Below are 24,342 nucleotides of genomic sequence, written 5' to 3'. Positions count from 1 at the left end.
GATTATGGATTCAATTGTATCGATATAACTTTAACGGATATACGAGAAAGCCCTTGTAATTTAACCGTAATAATGCGCCCATAATACTTTCTTAAATTAATACTGAGATGATCTAAGCAGTAGGATGATTTTTTTTTCTTTTTTACAAAACCTAATCTAAAGTATACTTATGTGCATTACATATATATATATATATATATATATATATATATATATATATATATATATAGTATAACTAAGATTTGCATAACGATATTATTATGATTATTATTATTATTATTATTATTATTATTATTATTGTTATTGTTATTATTCGTATATTATATATAAATTAAATTTATATAATTTTTATGATCGAGGGACTTAAATTTTACGTGTAATTAAGGGACGATTAACACTTATGAACTGCACAATTATAAACATTAAAAACGCTTATGAATCATTGAATTTTTATTTTACCCTATTTTTATCGACACCTATTTATTGATTATTGATTGTAAATTTGAAATTCAAATTTAAATGCAAACCATTGTTTTTCCACTTTGTTTTAAATTGGATTGTATTAATCGATGATTATTTTAATGGTATTATAAAGTATGCTACTTCGCTAATAAATGAAGAAGTATCTTCTTTAAAATTTGAATAACTTCGTTTACTACCGATGAAAATTTTAATTAAAAAATTATACGCCACCTACGTATACATAAATATTATATTAAGAATACTCGTTTCTTAAAAAAGATTCTTTATTATTTAACGCTAATTTGTCTATCCCTATTTATTTTTTCTTTACTTTATTAAAGTATTTCTCCTAGATGCATTTGTACGTTATAATAACTTCAAAATAAGAATGCAGTATTCTAATTATTTTACTAATAATTTATTCCATAAATGTGGAATGAAGAATTCACCGAGTCGTGTGTTATGTCGAAGTGCCGGTGAAATATTTTCTACGTTCGTCAGTCGCTGAAAGATAAGTATATTTCTAATTTATCTTGTACTTCAAAATTCCTCTCAATTAAATGGAAATATTCAACAAATACCATTGCTGCATTCATTCCGAAAAATGCCTAAATTCTCAAGTTTTCTAGGTGGTGGTACAAGTATAATCGTGCAATGTGAATATAAAATTTCACATTATTTTTCTCTATTTTTTTTATTTTTTTTTTTCGTTTTTTTTTTTGTTTTTTGTTTTTTTTTTTTTTTTTGTTTTTTGTTTCACAAGATAACGGAGTTTGGATGTTATATATCGAAGGCCATATGCAAATAGAATTTCTCATTGGTATTACTTATTTTATTCGAGGGTCGTTTCTGAGAAAGGCTTATAAAGAAGATAATAAATTATACGGTCTCGTTGTTGAAGGGGCTAGAGTGAGATTTTCAAATGAAATTCAAATATCCGCTATAAGCCCATGATTTATCATTTATAATATAGTTGATAATTTTTAATAAAATTCAAGCTTAACTGGTGATGTTTATATTAACAGTTGTAGGAAAGCGATAGGTAAGTTTTAATTTGTAATTGTCATTTTTTTTAAAATAATTATTTCACTTGAATTGAATTAATTAACTCATGAACAATCAAAAAGGGGCTGAATGAGACATCGATTGTTTTTAATAATGAAATTGTTTGTTAGGCTTGGAGAGCAACACTTTGAGCACAATACTCATTCACATATAGAAGACAGCGTGTCAAATTGTAGTTCGGCAAATTACAAAATATTATATGAATGAATTTCTATTGTATAAAAGGTTAATATACAATTTGCCAATAAATTCAAACATAATCAACATTGTCATTCTATGAGTATTATCATTTATGCGAATTATATGATATTTTCTTTATAAAAGAAAAAAAACATCTATTCCATTCGTAAAACTTGAATAATCTAATAAAGTCTGTTTAATTCATTTTATACACACAATTCATCTATATTGTATATTAATAATATGATAAGATTTTGCCATACAAGGATTTATAAAAAATTTACCGCTCTAATTTATAATAATCTATCCTATAAACGCACCTTCCTACATGTATTTTTACCACAGCGTTTATATAATTTATCCCATAAGCTCTAGAATAAATAATACTCACCTGTTACGTATATACAAATACGCAACGAGCCAGTCTTATGTACAATCAGAATAGCGTTTTCTTTGTCATTATAGAAACGCTAAAAGCCCGCGCCATTTTTATATTCGTAAGAAACAAAACTAAAAAAGAAAAAAGTGTAGAAACACAAATAGAATTGAAGCGGAAGAAAAACGCTTCCTCTTATGCATAATAACGAGAAGCTCGTTAAGTCGAGGCACAGCTCAAGTGAAAAAGAAACGGTATGGAGTGGGGGGAGGGGGATGGTAAAGCGCGCGAGCAAAAGAGCCGACGTGCGGAGCTCGCAAGCATTCGAAAAGCCCGGAAGTAGAATTACCGGAGAATTACGAGGAATCGCGAGTGGATGAGAGGTGGTAGAGACGGTGAATGTTGGTTGGGCGGCGGGTGGTAGGGGGGGGGGCTGGGGGTTAGAAGTGAACTTTTTGAGAGATTCGACGGCTGCCAGAAGTCTCGAGCCGCGCGGAACGAGGGCAAACAGCAAAGATTCCCTGGATTTAAAACGCCTCCTTCCTTTTCTCTCAATTTTAACATTCACTCGCTCACTGCGATTCACATGTCAACATAATACTTCACGCCGGGAAAATGCAAACTGTTATTCACCGAGCACCAGAGAGAAATTGGTTGCCCCTGAGATGATGAGTCAATCGCGTTTATATTTGAAAAATTTCCGCCTTGTACCTCTGAACTTTCTCCTCCTTCATGACCTAATCTCGCCTCTTTACATTTTGCCTCTTCATCTCGTAATTTCTCTCTTTATTTCTCTTCGTTCCTCCATCACTCCATCCTGTTCAATCTCTCTCTCTCTCTCTCTCTCTCTCTCTCTCTCTCTCTCTCTCGCTCCCATCTCTTTTTCTCTACCCCTATTCTTCTACATCTTACTATTTTTCCGCTATGCTCAGGCTTTGTATGCCTTTTGAAATATTTGAGTAACTCAAATTATTTCGAAATTCGAAATATATATACATATTTGTCAATGTGTCACGAAAGAGAGAAAGAGAAACTAAGTTTCAACAAATAAATACTCAACGAACCAACGGCTAAAAGTTTGCGTTTTCACTCTCAAGGTAGTGACTACTGATTTTTCTTATGCCTCGTGAAAATTTCATTTCGCAGCGGAATTTCGTTCCTCGATTTTTAGCAAAACACAATATTGTCGACAAAATCAATAAAACGAAAAATCAAGCTAAATCCGCATTACCAAAAATTCACATAAGCTATTAGTATTATACGTACATATTTAACATTACTAATTACTAAATATTTTACTGCCTGATTTTTATAAGTTTGAGCTATTATTCGCCATTATAAATGTGAATTGATTTTGTTTATTACATAAATTTGTAAATTTTCATTCCAAATTATGTAGCTTCCAACTTTTATATCTTATACTATGAGCCTACATTTTCCTTGTATATTTATATATTTTCTCGCGATAAATTTTAATGTATTTCTGCATTCTGTATTATCTCACGTATACACAAACACGTACAGTAATCAACAATTGCAGTAATAATGATGAAATACGTATAAGTAACACGTGATATTCTTACTTATTATAAATTTGATAGTTATGTATGAAATTCCAGTATAATTTTTCAAATGCATACACGACCCATGCAGTTGTGACATTCAATTGGTAGGTGAAATATAATTGCTTTAGGAATTTCTATCTTATCATTAGTTTAAATTAATGTTGCAATTAAACAATGACTGTTGCAACAAGTTATCGTTACTTCGATCACATATGTTATAATACGCAATTATACCGATAGTTGGTAAAACTTGTATTGATGTTCGATAGATTTGAATAATTGAAGATTTGCAGATTATTTTTAAAAAGTTATCTCAAACTAGTACCTTATTATTTCAAATTTACGGCTTCCTAAGTTGTATGCAGAATTTAATGAATAATTTAATCTGTATGGATAAATTGGCCTCTATATACTAGTACATAATCAATCCATTCGTATATAATTCACTATATTAGAGAAATTACAATATTAACATACGAAATAATTGATTAAATTTACAATACTTTGTCACTAAAGAATGAAGAGATTATGTTTCTTTTACAATATCAAATTCTATAATCAGCAGCTATTATAAGCTATGCCATATTTTTTTGTTAAATATTTCATTACCAACGCTTATTCCATTAAGTTTTTCTATAATTGGCTTATACTTTCTATTGTAATTATATTCAATGATATTGAAATTAATATTCTTACAATAATTCTATTAAATGCCTTTACTTACAAATTTGTAATTTATTTTAATTTCTCTCAAAATCTTGTTTATATACTCACACACACACACGCACACGCGCGCACACACAGACACACAGAGAGAGACATTTCCCAGTCTGTTCATAATACAGTTTTCTCACTGATTATCAATCTAACTATTTGATTATCTATCCATGTATCCCTGTTTCAACTTGACTTGCTTTCAAATTTTCTTCTCAACTAAATTTTCTTCAAACATTCTTTCACTTTGCCGAATTCCTATAATGACGTAACATTCATCTTATAATGCACGTCATTTCTAGTTTCTGCAAAACATGCATTGCACAAATCATTAGCATTTTACATTTGAAACTATATATTTATGTCTTGAATTCAGACTATTAAATATTATTTGATTGATTAATCACAATATCTGTCGGAAAGATCTTGATGAATTGATAATATAAGTCATCGATTATATTAACACTTCTTTTCACTGTTGTTCTGTAAATGTCAATTTATTTGACATTGTTGTTTTTTTGTTTTTTATTTTTTTGTTATTAATTTTAAGAGCTAATAAATAATTAGCTCTTAAATTAGTAATATTTTTATTTTTTGTATACTCAATATCAAGAGATATTATATCGTTATAATCAAATGAAATCGGTTATTAGATTTCTATTCGAATCTAAAATAATAATGTTATTGCTTATTATATCTTATGTATTGGAATTTTCATGTTTGGGAATCTATAGATTAGGAGAGCCGTAGTCTATAACGTCAGAGAGAGAGAGAGAGAGAATCTAGGCACTTCTATCAGACAGAATAAATAAGCTTTCGAAATAGTATAATATGCATCAATTTTGCTTATTACTTCTTCCTTTTCGTCACAGAGATAAGCCTTACATGTCACTTTCGTATCCAATTTAGAACTGATACGCGCAACCATGTGAAATCATAAGTATCGCTCTCATCTTTCGATAAAGCCTACCTCCGTTCTATTTCTCGTTCCTCGAGTTTGTCGAGTGAACTTCTCCTCGGCATCGATCGTTTCATCCTCGTAATGGCTAAAAGAGAGTCCATTACTCGATCCATTACTCGCCAAGACCATGAACTCACAGCTCGAGCCTACATTCGAAACATAAGCCCAAGATGGAAAACGGTATGTTTTCCAGCAGCCCGGTAATTTTAAACGGTTTGCTAATGTGCGCGCACGTGTCACTCGTATAGAGCGAGAAAGTCCTTTGGTACAAAAGCGGCTCGACCTATGAAAATTTCGGACAAGCGCAAGAAACATGCTGATGCGAGGGGAAGGACTTTGAAAATGAACCGAGCACATGCGTCGCCGGTCCGTGGAAAAGCTCGTAATCCATTTGCATGGTAGTCGCGTGGGCTCGACGTATAGGTTACCTATGCGAACGTACGTAAGCTCCGTCGGTAATGGCGTGCACGCGTGCTCTCGACCTTTTCCCCCTGCAGTTACTCATACGGAGCATGAAGCCCCTAATGGAAAATACATTAGGACGTATCGTGGCTCCTTTATCCTCCCGCTTTCGCTCGCATGCCCTCGTTCCCTTCGCCCTTTTCTCGCCGCCCCCTCCCCCCTTCCCCTTCCCTCCCTCTTCCATCACGCCTCACGGCCATAAAGACGCGCGCCCACGCTCCGCAACTCGCTGCAACTTTAGATGGCGGCTTTATGAAGAGAGCATCGGTTGCGCGCGCGCGCCCCTTCGCGTTTGTCTGTGCCTCTGTGTGTTTTTGTGTTTGTGTTTGTGTTTGTGTTTGTGTTTGTGTTTGTGTGTGTGTGTGTGCGCGCGCGCGCGGGGGGGTGGGGGGGGGGCTGCCATCGATCGATGAATATTCGTCCGGCTTGGTGTTTTTCCGGAAGCCCTGTTGTCCGTGTGCGTCGAGGGAGGAGACTAAGGGGCTTCGATTATTCGTTTTTCTCGAAGTTTTTATGATGAAAGGGCAATTTGTTGTTCCAATACTTATGGATATGCATACAGCGGCTCTTAAAAAATTTACAAGCGTCCGGGCAAATTTATACTTTAGGTCATTTCGTTCTGACTCATTATTCAGAATCCACATGTACGTCTAGTATGTTCTAATTCCCCCTATTACTTTCAATGATATTATTGAATGTAAACTGCATTCTTTAATATTACTCGCACATTATCTATGAACACTTCCTCTAAAATTCGATAATAAAAATCATTTTTCATTCGAAATGTAGCTTTGTCTGTCAAAGGGTCGATAAAATTTCATCTTCAAACCGATTATATATATATATATATATATATATATATATATATATATATATATACGATTAAACTGTATGCAAATATTTCATTATTGTTGGTACGATTGTATTAGATACGTCAAAGTGAAATTCTCAACATTATAACATGTTTGCAGATTTGAAAATTATTATATGAGTGAAAAATAATAGAATACATTTTTTAGTTTTGTTGCCTCGTGTACGATTTTTACTGTAATACTAAATATTGCTTAAATTATTTTCAAACCCCCAAAGCTTTGAATTTACTGCGGCAGTATTATGACGCGAAATCCAGCAAAAAACGAATATTGACTCTAATATCATATAATGTAAAGTAGTACTTTTTAATTAAATAGCCCGATTTCGTTCATTTCCGTTATTTGGGATTATGAATAAATTTTATAGAGATCGTATTCTTTGGATAAGGGAATGTAAATATAAGTTGAAAAACAAGTAAGATCGTAGTGTTGAGACACAGAGAAGTGAGAATCAAAATTTTCTCATACTATTTGGGATAAAACTTGGCGCTGTCCGCTGTGGCTTTCGTGAAAATCGTGCGAATAACACGCGCAACTAACGAGGAATAATCATAAAGATAACAATCGACATAAAAATCTGCATATGTTCAAATTTCGACTCGGAGATGAAGATATCGAGGCCGGATGCTGATAATGTCGAACGATAATCAAGCCAATGTGCATAATGTGAAAATATTCCGTTTATTTCTAACGTGACCGACAAATTTTATAAAGTATTTAGTAGTCCTAATGCTGAGCGTTTGAGCGTTGAGCTTAACGGGAGGCAAAATCGTTGGAATAGTTTTGCCTTTCTCGTTCAGTGCGCCACCAAAACCTTTACTACGATCCCGCGCAATATTCTCAGTTACGTTATGCTAGTCTCTAACAATCGTAGTATAAACGCGGACGCGCTCGACCGGCCGCCATTACTGTAATTGAATGCCTCTGGGATCAAATATCAGCGGTAGCAGCGCATAATGCTGGAATAGAACGGCGTATCTAGTAAAAGAGAAGGCCAAGGCAGTCTAATGCAGGTCCGACAGCGTGTTTGTAAGTTAAAGAGAAAGATGGAGATTAATTTATTCGAGCATTCGGTTATGTGCATGTAATCTCGTTGGGAGCTCGAAAGTGCTAAATTTTTAGCAAAACATAATGCTCGAAGATGAATGATTAAGTGAGTGAGTGAGTGAGTGAGTGAGTCGGTAAGAGTGTGAAAATACAATAGGTATTGGGTTAAAGGATTTAACTTACTAAGGCTCGGAAGAAGCGTGGGTGAACGATATTGATCGCGACGAATAATAATCGATCGAGAAGTAGCGGAATTCTCTAGCTTACAATGCCGCGTTAGATTATAATTACGGTTGACGAGGATTTTTTAAAATACCGTAAAGTGATGATGAACGTTGAAGAAGGAAAGTCTAAAGAAGTGGCTAAAATTGATATATTTAGTCATTTTCGCGTTATTTGGACAATGCCCGAAAAAGTTTATAAAATTCATAGAAGTAAGCAATCGGTGTCGACGAAAAAAAATCAAGTGACAATGTTAACCTAAAGCACAAAGGGTAATATTAGCACGATAATTATTATTAATAATTTTAACAAGAAACGTTAAATTCATTACAATGTTCGTAAAGAATTACATACCTAAGCCAATAAGCCAAGTGAGGGGAAAAAAATAATTAAAAAATAGCCAAGATAAAAGTAAAATATTGTAAATTAGCTTGCGCGGTATTTGCTCGTGAAATAAGCGAATAAAAGAGCCAAAATTAAAAGGACAACTGATATCTGAAGTATATTTATTAATCATACGCTATTTGATAACAAATAGTATTGAATCACATATGAAATTGAATGGTGGAGAGTAACATTCAGAGTATTTACCAGAGAGCAAGAGAGACGGATTTTCAACCGTTCTCGGATGTGACCCGATAGTTCCCACGAACCCCGCGACACCATTTTCATTTCATTTCACCGCAAATGCTCCTATGCATACTTTACCCTCATTTGAACACTCGAAGCTTTTATTATCCCGCTCACTCGATGGGCAAACATGGATTTCGGAGGTGTTACCGCAGAGGCAGCACGCAGCCAACAAAAAATTTTTCACGTTACACCCCCCCCCCCAACCACCACACACACACACACAAATTATATGTGTCTCCGATTGTAAAGGGCACTTTTTACACATTTTACACACGAGACAGACTTTTATATTTCATATGGAGAAACTAAGAGCATCGTGCGTTGTAGTACATGGTTCAAGTAAAAAAAAAAAAAAAAAGAAAAAAAAAACAAAAAAGGATTAAAATAGCGATGGGTCTTGCATGATTCGTAAAAGTGTAATTTACATTTCATTCTTAAAAGGCGCAAAAATCACTTGTCCGAAGAATAAAGCTACTTATGATCGCCTTTAAATTGATTTTTCCATTCCGCCAGCAACTACTTTGAGACTTTGGTGCTTTTATCACTCTTGCACACCTTCCCATTCTAACACTTTAATATAGGTTCTTTTTGTGTGTTTATTATTATTATTATTCCTATCGAGTCTTAAAAATCATCCGCAATCGATAAGTTACCAAAATCGAGTGGTTCAGTCCCGGATTATTTGGAAAATTATCTATAAAAAGACACTCGATGAATCTACCATCATCGACTCCCGCCCATAGCAATCCCGAAGAAAAAGAAAGTCGACGACCGAACAGCCGCTCTCGCACTCCAGTGCCCTCGGCAGCCAAAATCTGCCCACTCAGCCCAATATCCTGATAGACTGACTATTATCGCCGTATTAACACTCGAATCGAGTGGATACTCGGGAGAAGCGGAGCAAACGGCTGTAAAAAAAAAAAAAGAAAAAAAAAAAGAAAAAAAAAAAGAAAAGAAAAAGAAAAAAAAAGAAAAAAATCAGTCAGGGGAAAGCCGGCCTTAACGAATGAGCGAACATTGGTCGAAATTAGCAGCGTTGGTTACTTAGCATTAATTAGCGAGAGAGCGGCACCTGCAGCCCAGCCGACGACGCTTATCAAACATCGAATCTCCGCGTGCGGTCGGCGATAAAAGGAGGCACGAGGTGGCCGGAGGGAGGGCGAGACCTCGAGCGGCGCATTACAAGCTCCTCAGCTCTCGGTGCACCAAATATTATTACCTAACCCTCGGCCTCTTTCGGCCAAAGGACGACGTCCGAGCCTCCAGCCCGCAAGTAGGATAGTGCATCAGCAATGCTAAGCGAATTGGCGGAGGCGATTCGAGCGCCGCTCGCTACGGGTCCGTGTGTCTTCTGGAATATAGGCGTTTCCTCGACGAGCCGAGGCCTCGACGTGTTTGCCTAGGAAGGAGCAAAAGCATCGATGCTTCGCTTGTGCTTTCGCTCGTTGCCGGGGATGGGATCCTCGCGTAAATGTGCTTTACGTCGAGACGGCGGGAATTGGATGGTTGAACGAACGAGGGAGGGAAAGGGAATTTTAAGAGGATGTACCTTTGACCTAAGTAACTTCTGGTCCTGGGCCTCGGATTGCGTCGATGTCAAGGTACTTTAAGGGATCGCTGGCATTTCCAATGACCCGAGGTTGACCATCGATCATCGGTATTGCTAGAACGTATTCGAGCTTGTGTGCGCGCGCGAGCGCATGTATTTCCGCGTGCTTAAACGTCAATTAGCGTGAAAGGGGGCACGAGGATATTGATAGGAAAAATATTGTTATTATGGGATTTGATTGTATATATATGGTGGATGAATTGTCCGGCTCGATCGACTTACGCGCGTTGTAGTCGTAATTATTGCTGTTTGTCCAATGTAATGGAAATTTCGGTTTAAAAAATACGGATTATCGTCGAGATTAAGCAATAAAGTCACGGCGACAAATTGTTTTGTAGAGACAATTGTGATTTAACATTCAATGGAGATTAGTTATTTTGAAAATTGAAACTTTTTGCGTGTATAATAAGCGATGTACAACTGATTAAAACAACAGAAGATTTCTAAAATTGATAAAACGCTTTCACAACAAACTTTCGTGCAATTTTATCGCCGACGCGAGAGCGAGATAATTTGTCGGCATTGCTTAAACTCAATATTCCTTCACTGCAATTTGTCAAATATACCGATTTCCATGATTTTCCCGTATATTTATATAAATAGTTCTTATTCTAATATTGCAGAAGATTTTTCATTTTGTTTATTGTAAGAGGCACGTCAAAGTCTACATAACAGAAAGCGTGAATTACGAAAAGACTGTTTTTTTTTATAGATTTTCGCATACAATCGATATTAATTTAATTAAGTTTTGATATTACGCGATGCATGAATATGGAAAAATGCTCGAGAAAGAAGAGGAAAAGTCCGTTAAGAAGCAGAATTTCATAATATGTCTTGATTAATGAGTCGAAGGAAAACATATGGTTAGTGGAAAATTTTCCAAATTATAAAGCTTATTCTTTTATATAATAGCTACGTAAAGATTCGTTTTATCACTAATTTTGATAAATAAGACTCTCCGAAATGGAGTAATTTGTAGGAACTAATATATAATGAGCAAACATTGTGCATTACACTTTAAATCATGTATATATATATATATATATATATATATATATAATTTCCTTTTATTAATCTATAATATATAATATGAATTTGAGAAAAATATTAATATCTCGCAATACCTTAGAAATGAAAAATCACTCGAGTAATGTAGTAATTCAGGAAAAAAATCGAATAGCGATATGACGCTTCCGGTTGGATGGAAAGGGCGTTGGTAGGTTGCAAGTAGTATGAGGAGAATTTAAGATCCTAATTACTCCAGATCTTTGATTAAGGCCGTTGAAGATGGAGAAGAGCAACGTATACCGGAAGCCGACTTCTCCGAGCGATGCTTAGGTAAACTGGAAAGGAATGTTTGCTTGAAGGCACACACACGCGAGCGGGCGGGTAAGAGGGCGGGTGGACGCATGTGTATATTCACGGTGGTAGATCGCAACATAGAGACGATGAAATCAGAGCTCGAATTGCCCGTGTTCGTAGTTCTGCCTCGCGGAAACGTCCACCGCTACTCAGAAACATCCCATCACAGAGGGAAACCAAGAGAGAAAGATAAAGAGAGATAGGCAGATAGACAGACAGAAAATGCCGTGTTGGCCCAGTCGACTGCTGCTTGTGAAATCTTGTTTGAATTGGCGACCTTGTTGGTTGACAGAACGACGTAAACATAGAGAGAGAAAGAGAGAGAGAGAGAGAGAGAGAGAGAGAGAGTGAGATAAACAAGCAGAAAGCAGCTGGATGAAAAGAGTTGATAAGTAGCTTATTGATAATGCAAAAAAAATTATTACCAATTCATACAGAGTATTTATTATATTTATAATCGCTTATTAGTCGTAAGATGATGATACAGTTTTCACTACCAAATGAAAATATGTAAATAATTAATTATTTTTTTGGGCTTAAACATAATTATAATACTCCATAATTAGAAGAATAATCCATAAGATGTAATAATAAATATAAATCTTCATATAGCATCTGAATTGAATACCGAAAAGGATTTATAGGACGTAAGGTGAAAGTGAATGGAATGCGAGGATGGAGTCTAGAACATTTCACGTACGTAATGAGAGGAGGTGAAGTTATATATTTATTTATTTGAAATGCTATATTATGCCAAAGGAGAAAAGGGGAATAAAATTAGCAATGACGTATTAGTAAAATAGAGCTGAATTTCAGAAGAAGGTTAATGAAGAAAATAATATTCTGGTCAAAAGGCTCCTTATTACCGGAAAAGGATCGGAGTAACTAATTCAAATTGTAACCACTTGATAGTTAAATTCCGTGCTCTCTCACTAGGAAGCAACAGGTCTGAAAAGTACGATGGAATATTGTAAGAAGAGAAGAAGAATACAAGATCTTCATCTTTTGTGATTAATTGCTCAGCCACTCATCCAAGCGGATACGAACGCTGCGCGACAATTGAATAAGAAGAGAGAAACTCGATATTTTAAGAACTGACAACTTTGATTTATTCTTTACTTAATAAGTAAATGTGTAACAATTTTTTTTGTTTTTACGGGATTTTCAGGATAAATAATAATAATAATAATAATAATAATAATAATAGTAATAATAATAAACAACAACAATAATAATAGTAAAAATAATAATAATATAGGTAAAAGCAGTGCCTCTATTTTTCTCAACAATTACCTCAGTCAATCGAGTCAGGAGTATCCGACGCTTGGTTGAATCGAAAAATTCTCCCTCACTATGAAATTTGTACAAGAATAAATCTGAAATTTTGTGCTAAAAAATAGTGTGAACTGAATCCTCGTGAGAAGAGAGCACAATAAGAGTCGGGAAACTTGGTAAAGCAAAATTCGCGGTTCACTGCCTTCTGATGAAAACGCGCGTGACCGGTCGATCGCCCTCGACTCTTTTGTGATGGTTTTGAAAATTGTGAACAACGCGTATGAATAGATTTTTAAATTATTATTTTTCTTATTTTTAATTTCGTCCGTTTTAGTGTCGATAATTTTTTTTTTTTTTTTTTTCTATTTTAGGAGTAACTTTGTGCATTTGACTGTTTTTTTACTTAACTAATGTGGCATATTCTTACACTTTTCTTCGCAATTTAGCAATTCCAATTTATTTTGCCGAATTTATTTATTTACACGGCTACTCAATCTCACTCTCCCTTCCTCCCTCCCAATCCTAGCCTAGCCCCTCGCACCAACATAATAACGCGATTTTCTATACGATTATTGTGTAAAGAATGTGTAATGTCAAAACAAAATTGTAAAACATATGCATACATTTTGAGTGGGGGGGGGGGGCTCATTCATCATGGATTATGATGTAGGTAACACAATAAAGGAGGAATTAATTTTTGGCTAATTATAGCATTGCCTGGGCGAAAAGACAACGCGTTTTGAGAGTAATGACAAATGGCTCCCCCCCCCCCCCCCCCCCTCCCCTCCCCTCCCCTCCCCCACTTTCTATTACCGATTTCTCATTGTTGCCGAATTTGCAAGCGTGCGCGTGCATACGATCATTTAGAATTTACCAACGATTCCTAAATATTTCTATCTGGCAAAATCAAGAGCCAACAAATCATGGCAAGAATTATTATTGAAATATATTAGAATAACTCAACTACTCGTTATATTCACTACTGTTTACTGCCGCTTAATGTTCGTTTAATTGAACAAGAGATGAGACGAATGTTTAAAGAAAGGGAAGGAAGTGTAAGAAATAAATTTGCTGAAGCAGCATTGACGAAATCGAATATTCCCTTTGTGCCTCCTCGACAATACCATTAAAGCCCGAAAAATCTTCGACGAGTGTCATGAAATAACAGTCGGCCGCGGGTCTCGATGACTGCAATGCGAAGTTTCTTGCGAGGATGCTGCTCGGTAGGGTGTAAAGGGCGCGACTCTGTCGAAGAAAACACGGAAGCCACATGGATAACGATAGGGCCGTGCCATTTGCAAAGTCAGCAAAGTTTGGGAGCCTCCGAGCGGAGGAGGGGCCAATTAAAGGTAGACCGACCAGGGCCATCCCGCATAACACCGCACGGCTATGCGGTTCTCGGGTAGGTTTGACTGCACGATACCCTGCGCACGCGATTTCGCGGTTACGGAAGTACGTGGACATGACGTGGTTGGATAATCGCATCTCCATATCTCTCGCGGCAGATATCCGTTGAGTTACGGTACGGAGGAGTAGAAAAACAATTGTTTCACCGTATTTGATGATGATTAGCGAGATAAGTTGAGCTGAGCGTAGGTCTGATCGAGAGATTAGATTACTAGAAAATTAAATATTTATGCGAGCTTTTAGACGGAAGCTTGAGTCCCACTTACTTCAACGATTCTCGTGATTTACGAATTCTTATGGGCTGCTTTGATTATTTGGTGATGCTTTATCTCGATATCTCTCTCCATAACCTTTGCTAGTAAGAAATAACGAAAAATTTCAGGCATCTCGAATGTTTATTCTTGAAGGTCCATTGCCACTCAGCCTCAAAATTTTCTCACTTTTTAAGCGAAAGCGAGCTGCGAGTAAAATTAATATAAGCGGCTTTCGCATTAAAAATTTCACCGTCCCTCCAACTTAAAGCTTAAAGCTTACTCTTTGATTTCGTAGCCCAATGACAATATATAGATTGTTTGATTGAATATAATGTTCACGGGCGAGAATGTCGATGAGAATTGTCTAGTCTATCACACTGGTAAGAATAGCAGCTTTCTAATACGATTATTTATAATATGATGTTGATGACCGTTCTTAGGGCATTTGTCTTTTATAGCATTGGGAAATAGCTAAAGTCAACTGGCAAATGTTTGTAGGGAGTTTCTTTTAGTGAAACTTGATGGAGCAGGAGAAAGGTGAGCTTATCTTCTCTGCGTTAACGAAGATTAAAAGGGCGAAACTCGCACTACGTACTACGAATGATATAAGGTTTATTTTTCAAGCCAGACCGAGTAATTGCACCTTGAAGAAGTAGGAAACGAATTCGTGAAAAACATTAGTCCAAGAGCGAATCTTTCACTTTTTCTTATTTATTACTTATTATTTATTTAATGTATAAAGAATTTATCGTTCAGGATATAATATGCGTTAAAAAAAAAACAAAAACAAAAAAAAAACAAAAAAAAAAACAAAAAACAAAAAGCAAAAAACAAAAATAAAAACAAAAGAAAATAAATAAATAATAATTTGAATATTATAGGTAAAGCTAATTTGGGCAGAATCTATCTAAAGTTGAAATTTATCCATTAAGATTTATAAATTGATTTTACAAAATGAATAAAAGAATCCATGAAAGTTTATATAAATTTACGAATTATCTTGAAATGCTATAGAGGAAAGGAAATTCTTATAGACAATCTCAAATATTTATAATTATCATTACTAAAAAGTTTTAATCTTTCAAATAAATATAACGTAAATGATGTAATGACGAGAGGTGTGCTTACAGAGTGTGTAAAAAATGTTATCAAGTAATTAAATTAAATTTGACAATTATGATTTTGCCTATATGATTTACATGAATTTTTGCATAAAAAATTATAGAGTAAAATTAATTTAAATAATTAATTTAAGTAAAGTTTCTTTCAATTTTATTATATTCCATCTTGTGTGAATATTCTTAATAATTACTATAATTACGGAGCCAAAGCTGTTAAATATTTACCTGCATTTTTAATGACGTTCATTGAGATAAAAGTATCGCTGTGTTGGGAGAATATAATGAATCGCGTAAGGATGTAGCTAAAAAACCAATATTAAATAGTATTTTTGTTGAATAGTATTTTCTTGGATATTAAGTTGCAATTTATCTTTATCCAATTTTCTTTATCACTTATTATACAATGTATAAATTATACGTATTTTATTGTAAAAATTTCTTGAACATATCGTTAAAGGTCCCTAACATTTGCATACAATTAATCAAACAAAAACAAAAAATGGTTGCAATCCATCATTAATAGTGAAATAATCTATTTCTAATGATATCTGGCCAATAATTACCTACTTATAGCATCTGATTTACTTGATAAATATCCATTGGTACGCTAATACATTATTTCGATTCCACGGCTCTCGCCATATTGTTTCTATATTTTGCACACTCATACCAGATGAATATGATTGACGTTTCATATTTCATTTTAAACTTAACGTGCGAAATTAATTTATTCAATACATCGAATTACACGGTAATTTTAATAATTTGATAATCATATGCTAATAGCAGATAAATGTTACATAATCCATACTATGACAAAAACGTCGACTCTTACCTATAAAATTTTCATCCTTAACACTGGGCAAAATATTGCGCAACGCACCACCGAGACTTTTATAAATTTCGATTTACCGCGGACGAACGTAAAGTCAATTATTCTCATAATCTGAACCAGCTACTCCAATCAACGTGCCGTCCCTCGTGCTACCGGGTAATAAACATATAGAAATCGCGCGTCTCGTTACATCTGAAAAAGTGTCGGGTCCCATATCGTCTCCCCCCCCCCCTCCCTCGCCCCTCCACCGACCATCACCACGTCCGTCCCATCGTACCATTCCCCCCCATCCCACATGAGCACGTGAGCTTCGTGCCATCCAATAAAATGTCCGAGTCACCTCGGCAGTGCATTTCTCTCTCGATTAGCCTCTGACCATGAAAAACCGTACGGACGTAATCGTAGTTTTGTTGTGGAGTGAGGCAGGAGTTCTTTGCCGCTACGTCAAGAGGTTGACGGTTCGATTAAACGTACCCGCGGCGATAACCAAGAACTGTGCAAACATTCTTTTGTTAAAGCCACTCGCAATAAGCCTTCGTAAAGCAAATGTCATAAATGTAGCGACCGATGACGCGCATTTCTTCGCAAATTTCCGACCACAATCACTCATTATCTCCCTTGTCTTCTTGAGCGATGGACGCACAATTTGCGTAGCTTGCCAAGCCCAAAGCCCAAAATAGATAATAGTAATGGATAATTGGGAGTAGTAATGTAGGTTGTGAAAGGATTTTTTAATGCTCTCGGTGTGTTGTAAGGCATATGTTGTTACCTTCGTTGTGCGTAGCAGTGTATGAAGTATTTGGAATAAACATAAAATTAAATTTAACAATTAAATTAAATTAAACAAATCAAAAAGCAATTTTAATTAGATAATTTAATTAGATAAGGAATTTTGAGCCTTGAATTTTATTTCAATGGCAATGCTTTCATAATTGAACACCTCCAAATACCTTATCGATTACAAATATTATTAAAGACTATAATTGTCTTTTAATTATAAAGTTTGATTATTGAGATAATAGGTTTTTGATTCGCGTGGAAAAGAAAATTGAATTTTTAATTTATCGATGGATCGTGGCGCGAGAAAAGAAAGATAATAATTTTTCTCTATAATAAGTTTATCTGACGTTAAAAATTGAATTATCCCTTACTTTCCATGTAAATAAAAATCCTTGATTGCTCGGTATCGAATGCCACTATCGTCGTCTTATTCCATTTTCTCTAATATTCTAGCCCATTAATAAGCAAAAATTTTACATAAAATGTAATGGATAATGTTTATTATTGTTTGACATTAGTTTCTTTAAACAAGCACGAAGTTTAAATAATTTATTTATGAATACGATGGCAAGATGTACGTGTGAGGGGGGAGGTTTAGGGAAACGTGTACATATGTTTTTATGTATATAGCAATAATTTTTAGTATTAAAACCCGAATTTTCATCTTACAGACGGTTAAGTATTCGATTCGATTTGCTCTATCGTGTCTGCGCATCTTGAACATGTCTGCGAGCAACGAAACACTCGTGACGACAGACTTTTACTCGTTACTTTCTTCTATTATCTCTTCGAAAAATCCTCTGCCATATAATTGCATTTGTTTCACTAGTAATTATTTAATAATTTCTAGCTTCAGCGACATATCATAATATTAAATAATAATCATAAGAATGTTCTGCGAAAGAGCATCGATTAACCATGAATTAATTTCTATATAAATCACTTATTGATTAAGAAATGTCTTGGCTCAATTTTAGTTCTGACTTTAGTTTAAAAATGCTTTATGGTATATATATAAATATATATATATATATATATATATATATATATATATATATATATATATATTGTGGTTGTGCGCGAGCGCGCGTGTGTACATAAAATCTTGGAAGCGCAAAGAGAATTCTTCTGATATTTTGATAGAGGCAGGCAGAGCCGGAATGACTACGACAAATAAATGCTCATTTTGACAAAGATATTATTCTTTATGATCTAATTATATTATCGGACGACTCGATAAAAACGAAACTATTTTAAGTCCCAATATTTATAACTATGCAGGAGGATACTAATTAATATTGAAAAGTACGAAAGTGACGAAAGCCGTCCTCTCACTTATTGCCATTGTAATTATTGTCGTAGTGCTTGTTATTATAGAGCAAAATATGTGGCTTGAGTTTGTGAAAAACGACAGTGTGTTGAGCGGCGCTCGAGCACTGCTCGGACAAATTCCTTATCATCGATAGAGTCAACATAGTAAAGTGCGATTGTCCAGAACACGCACAAAGTGCCATAAATACGGAGTGGCATAAGCGTGTCAATGTCCGGGCGGATAAGCATAAACTCGGGAGACAAATACAAATAATTGTGCGTGAAGGAGGTGAGGAGATGAGCTAATAAGGACATTGTGCCTTAAGCCTTATGACGCCTGTTGCAGAACGGCCGAGCGAGCAGCGAAAGCAGCGAGGACGGCGCCGGGAGCAGTGCGGGCACCTCGCGCTGCGCCGGAAGTGGCTATGGCTCCGGATGCGCCGGTGGATGGCGCAGCATCTTCGGGGCTGTCTCCGGTAGGGAGCTCAGGCTCTACGAGTGCGCGCCTTGGAGTCCCGAGGCCTGGGCCTCCCCTAGCATCACCTGCCCACTTATCGCCACCAGGTCTGTACACTTGCCACATTACCCATTCATCTCGAGATTATTTATACCGTCTATATTACAATAACGAGTACTTAATTTATTTCTGTTTTCTGTACGCGTGCGCGCGCGCGCTCGCGGTGCTAAAGGATATTCAACGCTGGCGGCACTTTTGTCACGCTGTGCGTGCAAATAAACGTGACGTATCGGCTGCGCGTCACACGTTACTTACCCGAACGATCGATCGATGCGTGTAAAATGTATTTAGCAATTGCTCTCTTAATGAAAATTTCACGTTTAGCTTTTATTAGGCCAACGATTAAAAATACGAATGGCTGTTGAGAGCGAGATGAACGGATTGCAAAATTATTATCCGGGAATATAATGAGTTCAACGGAAGCTTCGCTCATTACCATTTAAAATTCATAAAAATGCAGATCGCGTTACGTTGTAGATTATGAAAGGGGAAATATGTAATATATCCATCAAAACATACAATACAAATATTTTGTTAATTAATTTACACGTTCATCCCAACGACTATAAGAATAATACATCATTGTGATTCTACATTATGAATGCTAATATTTTCATTTGAATGTAAATTGTATAAATTTTAATAGTCCAAAATGAAATAAAGAAAGAAAATTTTCCGATACAATAATTGCATTATGAATTACATCGACGTATCACATTTTTGACTGATATTTACTTCACGATTGTGAATTATTAGAGCTGAGTTTTGCTTTTCAATACGCATCAATTACAGCAGCATAATGAAAATAATATTATTATCGCTAATAATATTATCCCAACTATTGTTGTTGCTGTTGCCATTGTTATTAATGTTGTCGTTGTTGTTGCTGTTGTGATTATTGTTTTTATTATTATTCTTGAAATTGGAAAAGGAGACCAATCGGAAAAACATGCCAATCTGACGATAGGGAGGGAGAAGAGTTCTTTTTAAAATCCGATACAGCATCCATTGCCACTTGGAGCCAGAGGAGCCAGAGGAGCCAGGCTCCTGAGTGAGTAAAGCTCCTCGGGATTACGAGTAGGCGAACTGCCTCGAACGAAGTTGCTCGAGCGGCGGCTCGTTAAGCGTCTGAGCTATCGTCACCATCGAGCCGGAAATCACCTGTATAAGAGACAAGAGTCCCGTTAAGTCCGGGAGTCGCGTGCCTCGCCTATTTACGCGACTCTACGCGCATCGACTGGACGAGGTGGTAAGCACCGAGGGACACCACCACCGCGACGGATCGCACCCCTTGATAATAATTAATGGACGGCCGGGAGCTCGTAAAAGTTAAGGGGTGAAACCGCGAGGGCAGTGCCTAGGAAGCCAGGGTGGTTGGCCGCGATGCGCGACGTCGACGTCGCGAGTCCAGGCCTCGAAATCAATTTGCTAGGATTAGGAGAGACGATGCGCGCTTTTGCGTATCCCGTTCAGTGTCCCACGACTTGTTGAGCTTTGCGAGGTGGATTAAAGTTTCTCTCTCTCTCTTTTTTTTTTGTTTTTTTTTTGTTTTTTTTTTTGTTTTTTATTGGTCTTTTTACTACTATCGTTTCCTCGATTACTTTAACGATTAATATTACTGGCTGATAGATGTCTTTGGTGCTATTTTTACGTATAAATGAATGTCTTGTTAAGTCAGATTTTCGAAGATGTAGGGGTGGCGACGTGGCTGGGGGTGGCTAGGTGAGGGGGACAAGGACAAATGCGCGCTCCAGTTGTTTGGGGGAAAATCTTTGCTCTCTCGCTTATGTAATTCCACGTTGCATGCTCGTTGTCCAGAAAGCAGATTGAGAAATGTAGAAGAAAATAAACTAATGATAGCTTACCGAGTGAGAAAAAAAGCAAAAAAGCAATGTTTTAACAATTATGCGTATTGCCGAGACTGTTTAGTTTTATTTACATACCATAAGGTACCCTCGCTCTCGTCTTTTCCCTCTCATTATTTTGTCTCAGTTTGTTTTTCAAATTGGGCTTAGTTTTCAAATGCTAGCAACTTATATATATATATATATATATATATATATATATTTTCTTTTTTTTATCTTTCATCTAATTGCTAGGCGAGTTACCACTGGAAATACAAAATTATAAGTTAAAATGCATTATGCTTAATAAAAAAAGTCGCGCTATTTTTACGTCAAGTAGCGACACGATGCATCCGATTTACTTTGGAATCTTATCTCTCAAGTGTTCATCAAGACATTAAAAAATCTATTCGCGATAACTAACAATAGCACGCAATAAGATTGGCTTGGCTAGTGGTGGTTGCGCTTCCGTAGCATCGAAAAATTAAATATTCAACCGCGCAGTCGGTAAAAATTATTTTCCAGTTATCCACGGATTCCCGCGAATATTTCCACTCGTCTCCGCTCATCGAAAACACTCTAATCCTTAACTAACCTCGACGCGATAAAAGTCACGGATTCGCCGTCGTGCAGCTGCGAAAGCCTGGTAATTAATTGACTTTAAACGCGAGCTTGGCTGAGAACAGATTAAAAAAAATTAATAAATAAATAGAGCAACAAAAGACAAAAAAAAAAAAAAAGAAAAAGAAAAGAAAAGAGAAGAGAATAAAGATGAAAAAACGAAAAAGGGAGAAGCGTAAGAAGAGAAACGATAACCATTTCCGTTAGTTCCGCTAACCGCCACTTAAATTAATAACCACGCAGACATCCGTTCCAAGTGTGCCGACAAGCACTTGTTTGCGAAAAAGTCGGCGAAGAGATGAAATGTAATAGTAAAGAAGGGTAAAGTGACGCGGGTAAAGCCTCTGACCCTGCGGCAGGCCGATGGGGTTGGGGCCGTGGCCGCGGGCCTTCTGGATTAGAGATTGGGTAGGGAATGGTAATGGGGCGGGGATGTCGGAGGTGATGCGGTTGCGCGGGAGGAGAGCAACAACGATTCCCGGTTAATTAATAGCGAGTGATTAATCGTTAGAGCTAGGGCTACTAACCCTCGTCAAACAAACCGCTACGAGCTTGTACGTGATCTGCAAATACGAGCGAACGAACAAACGTATAATTTGTGTGTCGTGGAGCTACGGATGTGCGCACGCGCCCGCGTTGTAGCCCATTTGGTATATTATACATATATAATGCGTAGTCACGTCTCAAGCGTATAGACGCGCGCACCGACAATCGCGGCCTCTCTTTCTTTCGCTCGCGCCCCCGTCCCTCTCCCGTCCCTCTCCCGTCCCTCTCTGTCTATCTCGGCCTCTCCTATCACTCAGCCGCTGTCTATCGCACTTGGGTGAGTTAAGCAAGCGGCTGGTTGTCGGTTATGTTTGCGGCGCCGCGCACTGGATGCAATGACTGCTCGTCGGAAAATGAATTTCATAAGATATGCAGCCGCCGCCGTTCCCTTACGGTAAATGAGATGCTCGAGATGCGGGCTCGAGTGGTGGTTTGAATTCGACAAACCTTAGGTTCCTTTGGCCTTTACAATCTTTATTCCATCGTAATTTCGCCTTCCATTTCCAACGAAAATTTGAGAACACATTAGCTTTATTAATCATTGGTTGCAAAAGCGTACCAATAGCGTATTAATGGCATTGCGCTTAATTATCTCGTAGATAATCGGAATGTACTCGATGGTTTTTCAAATAGCCAGCATAAGTTCCCTACAGTCCCAACTTATAAATTACAATCTATTATCAATTGGAGCTCTAATGAGATATTTCGATGCTCTTGTAAAATAAAGTCGACATTATATATTGCAAAATCTAAATGTGATTAGGCAAAGCTTGCGGGATATGGGAAAAAAAAATGGTATCGGTATGGGGCCATGAACAATTGTATTCTTGGTTGGGTCGTAATATATTTATCAAAGATATTTAAGAAAATTGATCATTTCTTTGTATTTCTCATTGCTTCGTCGCGATACTCTCAATTATAAATCCATTGTATCAAAATGACTTTTCGCCAATTATTTTATCTTATTTAATAATTTCACTCGTTTGCGATTATAATGAATATTATAAATTTCCCTCGCATCCCAAACTGTTAAATTTTAAATTAAGGCTTACTAGCATTATCTCCCGTTTTTATAATTTGTATGAAACAATGTTTGCTGTATAGTAGTAAATATAAACGTGTATCGGATAATGCTCAAGATAGCATATGTCAAACAAAAAAAAAAAAAAAAAAAAAAAAAAAAAAAAACAGAAAAAAGAAGAAAGAGAAAAAAAAATCACAAAATACAACGCCGCGAATAATAAAGAAGTTTTTTTTGTTTATAGAATATGCTGTAAGGGAACCTTGTCTTTTGTTCTTTTTCTTTTTCTTTTTTTTTTGTTGTTGTTGTTGTTGTTTTTGTCTTTTTATTTGCATTATAATTTTACCGATAACGTTTGAAATAATTATAAAAGAATTTTTATGTACAATTTTCTAGATTATAGATTCTCTGAGAGGAGAAAAATAATATTAACATGATAAATATTCAAATATGCAAATGCATTTGTGCATCAACATAAATTTATAGATAGACATAAGTAGAAATTTATTAATTATCTATTATCAAATATTAGTCGTACATAAAAGTAATAGAATAGTAATAGTAGAATAATAAACGAGGGTAGAATAAATTAAATAATTTTGAATTTTATTTAATTTCGAATTTTATTTATTGAACTTCATGATTAGTACTAAATATGTAAAAAAAAAGCACTCTAATGTGTTCAATAGTGTATGATGTAATAGATGCTTTGCCATAAGATTGATCATTAAATGGAAGATGGAATGATTCGGTATTAGTGGAATAAATTGTTAATGGATGTCAATTTTGATAGAGGAGACTGCAACAATAGTAGTTAACGGAGAAATGATAAGAGCACGGGAACATCGTAATGGTGCATGTGACGCGCATAGGCCGTGACGTAACCAAAGCTTCATATGCATACATATATACATATATACATATATATATATATATATATATATATATATATATATATATGATCGGTAAATTTATGTGTTCAGAGTTCAATTGTGAGACATTGATGAAGGGTTAACTGTACTTTCTAGAGCTTCGAACTGCCGCCTATGTAAGCTCGTTGTCCTTTATAAAATTCAACATTTGCACAAATGAATAAAGTTGCTTTAATCAATGCTTGTCGAGTTTGAATTAAAATTATTAAAATTAAACAAGTAATCAAGGGCGGTAAATTAAAAATTATAACTGTCGCTTATAAATGTTATATATTTTGAAAGTAATAGAGTGTTTGTAACGAACGACTCTAAAGTCAGACGAATTTTTCCGATTTTATAATCAATGAA

The 24,342-nt window shown here is 35.8% G+C and overlaps 1 protein-coding gene across 1 annotated transcript in view; it reads left to right on the top strand.

Annotated features, from left to right (window-relative positions):
• Syn1 (Syntrophin-like 1) overlaps positions 1–24,342 on the top strand; it is a 145,196-nt gene that overhangs the window by 105,457 nt on the left and 15,397 nt on the right. The window contains exon 4 of the mRNA XM_011500978.1: positions 18,860–19,077. Coding sequence (XP_011499280.1) covers positions 18,860–19,077 — 218 coding nt within the window. The remainder of the gene's footprint in view (positions 1–18,859; positions 19,078–24,342) is intronic.

This window comes from Ceratosolen solmsi, unplaced genomic scaffold (genome assembly GCF_000503995.2).
Source record: "Ceratosolen solmsi marchali unplaced genomic scaffold, CerSol_1.0 scaffold27, whole genome shotgun sequence".
NCBI lineage: Eukaryota > Metazoa > Arthropoda > Insecta > Hymenoptera > Agaonidae > Ceratosolen > Ceratosolen solmsi.
The sequence above is the reverse complement of the archived record's forward strand: the minus strand, read 5'-3'. Positions and strand labels throughout refer to the sequence as shown.